The sequence below is a fragment of the Tasmannia lanceolata genome, unplaced genomic scaffold, assembly GCF_043159265.1.
Source record: "Tasmannia lanceolata isolate RefF3 unplaced genomic scaffold, GAP_Taslan_0.1 ptg000015l, whole genome shotgun sequence".
Taxonomy (NCBI): domain Eukaryota; kingdom Viridiplantae; phylum Streptophyta; class Magnoliopsida; order Canellales; family Winteraceae; genus Tasmannia; species Tasmannia lanceolata.
This window is the reverse complement of record NW_027518692.1, coordinates 47,557,030-47,566,750: the sequence shown is the minus strand read 5'-3', so window position 1 is coordinate 47,566,750 and position 9,721 is coordinate 47,557,030. Positions and strand designations below refer to the sequence as shown.

At 37.9% G+C, this 9,721-nt stretch overlaps 1 protein-coding gene across 1 annotated transcript; it reads left to right on the top strand.

The window, feature by feature from the left end:
* Window positions 1-316: 316 nt before the first annotated feature.
* Window positions 317-4,974, top strand: BAM3 (Leucine-rich receptor-like protein kinase family protein). The gene is made up of 2 exons (XM_077396168.1): window positions 317-3,163; window positions 4,290-4,974. Exons 1-2 carry the CDS (start codon window positions 535-537, stop codon window positions 4,661-4,663), a joined length of 3,003 nt encoding a protein of 1,000 aa, XP_077252283.1. The 5' UTR covers window positions 317-534; the 3' UTR covers window positions 4,664-4,974.
* The last annotated feature ends 4,747 nt before the right edge of the window (window positions 4,975-9,721 follow it).

Sequence of the window (9,721 nt, the reverse complement as noted above, 5' to 3'; positions counted from 1 at the left end):
GGCCCGGGAAAGAGAAGGATGAGAATTTATCATTTCCCAAAGAAAATCAATCATATGATTACGAACATCCGACCATGACAGGTTTCTGGCTGGGGGCATCAAAGAGGTGGGCCTTTAGTTGATCACTCCAGTGTATACACCATTACACCCACCTTCGGTGTATAGTTCAAACCCAAGATCATTCTACATAACTAAAATGGTTACTATTTAAACAACACAGATAGACCTAAAAGGTATTTAAGTAATTTCATCAACAGAAGTATCATATAAAACTCTCAAAAGGATGTCTCTTTCTTCTGTTCTTCACCATCTTTAAATTTTTCCTGATCCAACGGTTTGGTTTTTGCAAACTTTTATACACCCCGCTTTTGCTTTTCCTTTCAAAAGAAGAAAAACAGAAGAAAATGAAAGGACACCGAAAATAAAAAGGCAAAGTTCGTATTAACAGCATCCAAGGCTCTCTCACAGACCATTTTGCTATGCTTTTGGTTAGAGTTTTGTAGAACCTACATTCTTCAAAACAGAAAGCTTCCAATGGCTATTTGTGACACAAAAATGGCGTCCTTCCTTTCTTTCCTACTGCTCTTTCTCTCTTCTTCTACTTCTTCTTTGATTTTTTCGCGTAATTCATCACTTAGCAAACAAGCCTCTATCTTGATATCTCTCAAACAAGCTTTCCTTCTTTCTGATTCCTCTTTGGACAGTTGGAATGAATCAAACTACATGTCCCTCTGTTCATGGACTGGCCTACAATGTGATCACATGAACAAAGTAGTAGTCTCACTCAACATATCAAATTTGAATATCTCCGGGACTGTCTCGCCGGTAGTTTCGGAGCTTAAAAGTCTTGTCAACCTTTCGTTGGCTGGTAACAGTCTCTCCGGCACGTTCCCGCCTGAGATTCATAAGCTAAGCAGCCTCAGATTTGTTAACATATCCAACAATCAGTTCAACGGGAGCTTGGACTGGGATTTCTCTCAATGGAAGGTGCTTGAAGTACTAGATGCTTATAACAATGATTTCTTTGGGTCTCTTCCTATGGGAATTTCGGAGCTTTCGAATTTGAGGCACTTGGATCTAGGTGGAAATTACTTCTCAGGGGCTATTCCTTTGAGCTATGGGGGTTTCAAAGAGCTGAGCTATTTGTCACTTGCAGGGAATGATTTGGGTGGTTTTATACCAGGTGAGCTTGGTAATCTAACCAACTTAAAACAGCTTTATTTGGGTTATTACAATGATTTTGATGGTGGAATCCCACCAGAGTTTGGAAAGTTGATCAATCTAGTCCATCTAGACCTGTCAAGTTGTGGGTTAGAAGGTCCAATTCCACTCCAATTGGGTAACTTGAACAAGTTGGACACTCTTTTCTTACAAACAAATCAGCTCAGTGGCTCAATTCCAATCCAATTTGGTAATCTCACCGGCTTAAAATCTCTTGATCTTTCTAACAACATGCTAACAAGTGAGATCCCTTTCGAGTTTTCGGAGCTCCAAGAACTCACCCTAATGAATCTATTCATGAATAGATTTCATGGGGAGATCCCACATTTCATAGCTGAACTACCCAATTTGGAGGTTTTGAACCTTTGGCAGAATAATTTCACAGGTTCGATCCCTTCGAAGCTCGGACGGAATGGGAGATTGACAGATCTTGATCTGTCTACTAATAAGCTTACTGGTTTAGTCCCTAGAGGACTCTGCTTTGGAAGGAGGCTCAAGATTTTGATTTTGCTCAATAACTTTCTACTTGGTCCACTACCTAATGATCTTGGAGAGTGCACTACGCTCTTGAGAGTTAGACTTGGGCAGAATTACTTAACTGGATCAATCCCTTCTGGGTTTCTTTACTTGCCAGAATTACTACTCATGGAACTTCAAAACAATTACCTTACTGGTAGAATTTCGGAAGAACCCACCAAAGTACCTTCAAAACTAGGCCAGCTGAACCTGTCGAACAACCGCTTAGTGGGTCCTCTTCCTTGTTCCATAGGAAATTTCTCAAGTTTGCAGATTCTTCTCCTAAGTGGAAACCAAATTACAGGGGAAATTCCATCTGAATTGGGACTTTTAAAGCATGTTTGGAAGTTGGATATGAGTAGAAATAATTTCTCTGGTACAATCCCGCCTGAGATTGGTAATTGTGTGCTACTGACTTACTTGGATTTGAGCCAAAACCAACTCTCTGGTTCAATTCCTGCACAAATCACACAAATTCGAATACTCAATTACCTCAACATCTCTTGGAATTGCTTCACTCAGACCATTCCAAAGGAAATAGGGAGCATGAAGAGCCTAACATCGGCTGATTTTTCGCATAATAATCTCTCCGGTCGGATACCCGAAACAGGACAGTTTGCGTACTTCAACGCCACGTCTTTCGCAGGTAATCCTCAGCTCTGTGGGTCTTACTTGAACCCATGCAATTATTCATCACCATCTCCATTACAGTTGGAACAACAACGCAGTGTTAAATCCAAAGTCCCAAGCAAATTTAAGCTTGTTTTTGCACTAGGTCTTTTATCATGTTCTGTGGTTTTTGCCATATATGCAATCATCAAGACCAGATCAGTGAGGAGGAGGAATTCAAAGTCATGGAAGCTAACTGCATTTCAAAAGCTAGAATTTGGGAGCGAAGATATTCTAGAATGTTTGAAAGATAACAACATTATAGGGAGAGGAGGGGCTGGTATTGTTTATAGAGGAACAATGCCTAATGGAGAACAAGTTGCGGTGAAAAAATTGTTGGGGATAAGCAAAGGGTCTTCTCATGACAATGGATTCTCAGCTGAAATTCAAACACTTGGTAAGATTAGGCATCGCAACATTGTTCGTTTGATAGCGTTTTGCTCGAATAAAGAGACCAAATTGCTTGTCTATGAGTACATGCCTAATGGGAGCTTGGGTGAAGTCCTTCATGGGAAGAAAGGGGTGTATTTGAAATGGGATCTTAGACTTAAGATTGCCATGGAAGCGGCAAAAGGCCTATGTTATTTGCACCATGACTGTTGCCCTTTGATACTTCATAGGGATGTCAAGTCTAACAATATCTTGCTCAATTCTGATTTTGAAGCCCATGTTGCGGATTTTGGATTGGCCAAATTCTTGCAGGACGCTGGTGAGTGTATGTCCGCCATTGCCGGTTCCTACGGTTACATTGCTCCAGGTATGGATCGATTTGAATAAGCCGAATCAGTGTTAATATATTTCTTTCCTTCTTATATTTTTCATGGATAAGAACCATATCAACATTTCCTTAAAAGTGCAAAAAAATGAATTTCTTTTAGCTAAAACTTGATATCCATTCCTTTCTTTTGATTGTCATTTGGTGTGTGAAGAGCAAAAGCAAAAACATAGTTCTGAACTTTATTCTAATACATATGATTAAATGGCATTAGTTTCTTCCCATACAGTTCCATCTTCTTAACCCATTAGCTAATGCATCTGTCATTCTATCCATCTTGTTTTCTGTTATCATTCTTTTATATTTCACTAATTTTTTTATTTTCCATGCTTTTCTTTTCTTTTCCAAAACAAATAAGGGCTGTTCAAATAGGGAAAATTAAACACATGGGTCTTGGTCATATTTTGAGGGAATCTAGAGAGAGTGAAATCCAATTGATTTATGGATTAAGGAAAAGGAAAGCAATTATTTCAAACTATCTTAAAAGAAAAATTAATTTCTTTTTTTTCCCTTCTCCCTTTCTTAGTTTATTTCAAGATTGATTGTATAGGAATAGAAATTGCAGAAAACATATTTACTGACTCAGAGTAGTAAGCTTTATGAACTGCAGTCCAAGAACAGATGCAACCCAAAGCAACATCCTCCTTTTGCTTTTTTCATCTACTATTGCAGACAACCTGGGTGAGCTTTTGTTTGTCTTGGAATCCATAAACCATGCACATTCAAAACAGTCACAAGTGACTTTTTGACTGAAACCCATAATTTTATCAATAACAGACCTTAGAATCCAAGCACAGTCCATTTCAAAAAGAATCCAAGCACAGTTCTAAAGAATCCTGATTGGGATCAAAGCTTTATTTTTTCCCAAACCCTAGAAAGACTATCTATAGCCATAAAATATAACTTCCTTTATTTTTTTACCAATCTAATGTTGCTTTCCATTCAAAAAAGGAAAGGGCATCTAGTCTACCACTCAATGGGAGTGTGATGGAATACTAAAGTTCACCTTTGTAAAAAGACATATTTGACCCTGCATGGGGTGTAAAATGACTATTTTGACCTTGCAATTTTAATAATTATTTTACTTGTTTTTTTTATTGGCATACAGAGTATGCATACACATTGAAGGTAGACGAGAAGAGTGATGTTTATAGCTTCGGCGTGGTTCTCTTAGAGCTGATAACAGGTCGAAGACCCGTGGGTGATTTTGGCGAAGAAGGGTTAGATATTGTTCAATGGGCAAAGATGAATACCAATTGGAGCAAAGAAGGGGTGGTGAAGATCTTAGATGAAAGACTGAGAAATGTTCCACTAGACGAAGCTATGCAGGTTTTCTTCGTAGGGATGCTTTGCGTACAAGAGCAAAGCGTGGAACGACCCACCATGAGAGAGGTGGTTCAAATGCTCGCTCAGGCCAAACAATCACAAACATTTCGTGTAGGATGGAGCTGTGGGAATCTCTTGAATTTTTGTGAATCTTAGAGTTGTAGGTTAGATTGCCCCTTGATTTGCCACCTTCTGAATCCTACGGTCCAGGTGAATGGGCTCCACTGAGGCACTACACGTGAAGGACCATGTTATCCAGTAGTTTTTTTCAAAGTTAGGGGCAATTTGGTAAGTTTCTTCTTTGAATTATGGGGTGTGTTTTCCATGCAAACATGGATATAGTGCGAGATGTACTTTATTATGGTACCGTACTTGTTGACAGTATTCTGCTATCATTTTGCGTGTATGACCCAATGATGGATTCTATTCTGTCTAAATACATCACAGGAGGTTTTATCAATGTGGTACACGTGAGGGATTTGTCAATTCTCAACTTTTCCAGATTTTAACCCACCTACGACAAGGGTTTACTAAAATACACGTACTCAATGATTTTCGTATGATCTGCTTTTAATTAGCAGCTTATGATTCCTCTATTTCTGGGGTGTTTCGGTCAATTTAATTTTAAGCTTGAGAAACAGGATAGATACACGCCTGCTCTTTATTATTTTAGGTGATGAAGGTTTGTCACCTTTTGTTCTTTATACGTAGACCCCTTCTCTCCATCTCACCCTCCAGTAAGCGACTATGGGAAGCATGGTAATGTCAAAATATGTGAAGATGAGACCCACCATTGTAGGGGAATGGTATATTCACCCCATTTTTCTCCCCTGGGGTACGCCTTGTGGGTTCAGTTCGCTCGCCTTCCTCGGGTGGGAGCTGATGTGGCAAAAAAGAAAAAAGAAAAGAAAAGAAATATTAAAAAGTGGTGTTCTTGTTAGTGTAGATGAGATCTGACTGTTGGATCGTCAAGACTAGAGAATAGATGAGAGAATAGATCAGATTTGATGAGATCTGACCGTTGGATCATTAAGATTAGAAAAAGAAATGAGAGAATTGATCAGGCAAGCAGTACGTTTAGATTATGATTATCTTTTGCCAATCAAATCCTTATGCATAGCCATGTTATCTCTACAGTGCTTTTATATAAGTGTAAACACCCCATTTTCCCAAACACAAACTAATATTAGGTCATCGATGATTCCAATGAGGAATCCAGTTGATTCCGATCACTCGGGCATATGATTGAAAGTCCTTTGTATAAGCAAAAAATGACGAGATTTTATGTTTCTTGAACCCCACAACCCCCCAGATCATTCCAGACACATACAAATTCGATAGCCCAGGAAAAACCAGCTCAAAAGCCAACAAAAATCCAGAACCATCGCAAGACAAACTCTTCCACTACAAAACACCCCATTGCAACTTATCATCCCCATCACAACCTGTAAAAAGGTTGTAATCGTACCATCAGGCTTCCAATCGCAAAGTTTGCTCAAACCACATCCAACATCAAACTTTGAAGAGAATTTGGTCATTTTTCGCACCTATAAAATGGCCCTTTGGCCAATGAGCAAGAGAGAACTTTCCAGTTCTGAAAAACTCAAAAAAAGTTAGTTTCACTGGAATTCTAGCCGAAAAAACACCGGGAGAGGAGTTGGGCCTGAAAAACTAGTAATATTGGCCTCTCCTAAAGCATTTCCGGTTAGACTCTCCTGGGGGATTGACTGATGAGTCAGGGTCCTCTTGCACCGGGAATCAATTGATTTTTCGGAAAAAAAGATAAACTAAAATTTAAGAGGGAAAACCATAATTTGCGATCCTAGAACTCCATTTTACAATTACACGTGGAGTTTTGCGATAGCAAGATCTAGATTTCCTAGGAGGTCCAAATTTAAAGCTGGCGGGAAACTATCAGATTTTGTGATTGCATCCTCTGAAGGTGGTCGCGCGTTGTCATTTGTGATCACTCCTAGAAGTTGCTATCACAAATTCTTGTTTATTCGATTTCTAGAATTTACACCTCTCCAAGCTAGAAATCCATTCTCCAAAAAATCAGTCTTGTTTCCTAGAGCATTTATCCTCGCAAAATTAAGGTTAGAAGATCACAGGAACTTTTCTCCCTGGATATCAAGTTTGCGTCTTGTGTAATCCGGAGGAAGTTTTATACTTCTGTAACTTTGTGAGTGCCTCTTGTAATCCTTTTTGTTCTCCACATAGTGAAATCTTTTGAAGTCTTCTCTCGTGTATGTAGCTAGCCACACATTGTGGTGAACCCCGTACATCTGATGTGCTTTGCTTGTGTTTTTCTTGCACTTTATTTTATGTGGTTCTTGCAAATCTATTTCAGAAACGTTGCATAGTGTTAACACACAAAGCCAAAAAACACACTTTTGTGTTTGGATTGTCAACGGGTTACCGTGGAGGGTTGTTTGGCACAGCTTACTGCGAAGAAGACGTAAGGTGGAGTGAAATGACCAAATGGGGGTGTTTGGTTGCTATCCCTAGGAGGAAAGTGTAATAGGTATCATTGTTAACAGAGAATCTGAAGTGGGTGTTATTATCAAAATAAGGTTAGAAGGGTGTCAATATCAATTTGTCGATTCAAAATCGGGCGCTATTACGGAGAAAGGGATTATTTCGGATACCAAAATAATAAGGTACCCATCTTTGGACACCGTACAACTTGGCAAGTAGCACTTGTATTACTGAGGTTGATCTATTTAAAAAAAAGAAGCTCAGGAGGCACTTGTATTATATGGTGTACCAAATGGTATTACTCTATAACAAAAGGGAAATGATATTTACCCCCCTTGAAACGGATAAAATCCCTCCCTTTTTAACGGTTTTGTAAGAATGGTTCACTGCTTGCTTGAGGATAAATTCACCCCCTTTAACGTTTTTCTTTGCCTTAAAAACTTAACGAATAACGTTAAAGAAGGGGCCCGGGTGGTATCATTTCCCTAACAAAAATGACACAAAGTTTGTTTTTGTTTTTGTGTTTTTTTTTTTTTTTTTGATTTTTTCTTTAATTTTGGTTCACATCCTTCAAGTTTTTGGAATTTTAAAATTTAAAATTCTTGTGGAAAATTCTACTATTTAGTTGATGTTGAAAACATTTCATGAAAAAAATATCTAGGAGGAATGATAAAGTAAAGGGCGGCCATGCAAAAGTCCATCAACAAAGGCGCCTCCCCATTAGATGTACGTTACTCACCATAATTAGGGCAATCCTCAACTCAACTCAACTCAACTAAGCCGTTGTCCCAAACTAGTTGGGGTCGGCAACCCTATCTCATGAAAATAATTAGGGCAACCTTATCTCATTAAAATTACCAAAACACCCTTGCATCATAAAAAATGACTAGAATACCCTAATCAATGAAAAATTAACAAAAAAATCCTATGGCATAAAAATTAACCAAAATACCCTTATCTCCGTAAAAAAAATAAAAATGACCATAGTACCATTATCGCTTAGAAAATGAAAAAAAGTACAAACTTTTAGATATTTTTTTATTTTTTTCTCAAACTTTTCATGAACAGACAAACTTATTGTGGATATACAAAATTCGTGTAAGGATATTTTGATAAATTTTTATGTGATAAAATGGTCAGTTTTTTATGTGTATTGTCATCGTTATATGAGATAAGGGGTATTTTGGTTATTTTATGAAATTTGGGTCTCTTGATCATTTTGACAAAGAGATGAATATTTTGGCCATTTTCTATAAGATATCGGTGTTTTGATTATTTCCTATTAAATAGGGGGTTTTTAAAAGATATTTTTTAATTTCCTTATTTTTTAAAATTTTTCTCAAATTACAATGGATAGACAAACTTTGTGTAGGAATATTTTGGCCATTTTTATGAGATAGAGTAATTTGGTTATTTTTCTTTCTATTTTTTCTATGAAAAAGCAGTATTTTTATTATTTTTGAAAAGATACGGGCATTTTGGTAATTTACTATGATATAAAGGATTTTGGTCATTTCCTCTGAAAATAGAATTTTTTTCCCCTTTTTTTTTCCCTCAAACATATGAAATATGGGGGATTTGCTAGGGACCATCACAAAAGGCATTTTGCGGAACGCCTGTTGCATGAGAGAACAGCCACCTCATGAATGATGACAAAATCCGTGGAAAAGTGAGCCTATGTTGCTGCTCTCTCATGGTCGCTAGCAAATCTCATACTATGGATACACAAATAGGTGTATTCTATTGAGATGAGGGTATTTCTTTTCTTGAAAAGGTGGGCCCGTTAACTTCTTCCCGTAAATACATTTTCAACAAAATACTTGAGCTCCAACAATAATAAATCCTAAAAAAGCTAACGAGGGGTATTTTAGTCATTTTACTGAATCGTATTCAAACCGTATTTTTTGGACCAATTACCAATAGGGGACAAACATTAGGCAGAATTATCAGCTGGACCCAGGCTTTTCAGAAATTACCAATGGGGGACAAAATCTGTCTTTTCAGTAAAAGCTGGACGAAAATACCCTTTGGCATATAAAACACGTTTTGACTTTAGAAGGGGATTTTCAAGTCTCTACGATTGGGGTTATTAGGTATCAAAATGGGGTTACCAATTTCAGAATGGGGTTTTCAAGTCTCTACGATTGGGGTTATTGGTAACCCCATTTTGATACTTGATAACCCCAATCCTAGAGATTTGAAAACCCCATTCCAAAACTCCAATACCCTCGGCCAATTTTCAAGGACTTGATAAGCCCATTCAGAAATTGGTAACCCCATTTTTTATACTAGATAACCCCATTCCTAAAGACTTGAAAACCCTCTTCCAAAACTCCAGAACTCTCGGTCAATTTTCAGGGACTTGAAAACCCCGTTCTGAAATTGGTAACCCCATTTTGATACCTAATAACCCCAATCGTAGAGACTTGAAAACCCCCTTCCAAAGTCAAAACGTGTTTTATATGCCAAAGGGTATTTTCGTCCAGCTTTTACTGAAAAGACCGATTTTGTCCCCCATTGGTAATTTCTGAAAAGCCTGGGTCCAGTTGATAATTCTGCCTAATGTTTGTCCCCCATTGGTAATTTTCCCTATTTTTTTCAAGCATGCTGTACGATCGAATCAGCCTCCAAACGAGGGGTATTTGAGTCATTTTACCGAATGGTATTATTCAAACCGTATATTTTCCAAGCATGTTGTACGATCGAATCATCGTGCATGTGGATGTATGTTGGGAA

Excerpts from the sequence above, each read along its gene's own strand:
- BAM3 (XM_077396168.1), top strand. The coding sequence starts at position 535 with ATGGCTATTTGTGACACAAAAATGGCGTCCTTCCTTTCTTTCCTACTG. Across the intron at positions 3,164-4,289 it reads CTACGGTTACATTGCTCCAG|AGTATGCATACACATTGAAG; the intron begins GTATGGATCGAT and ends ATTGGCATACAG.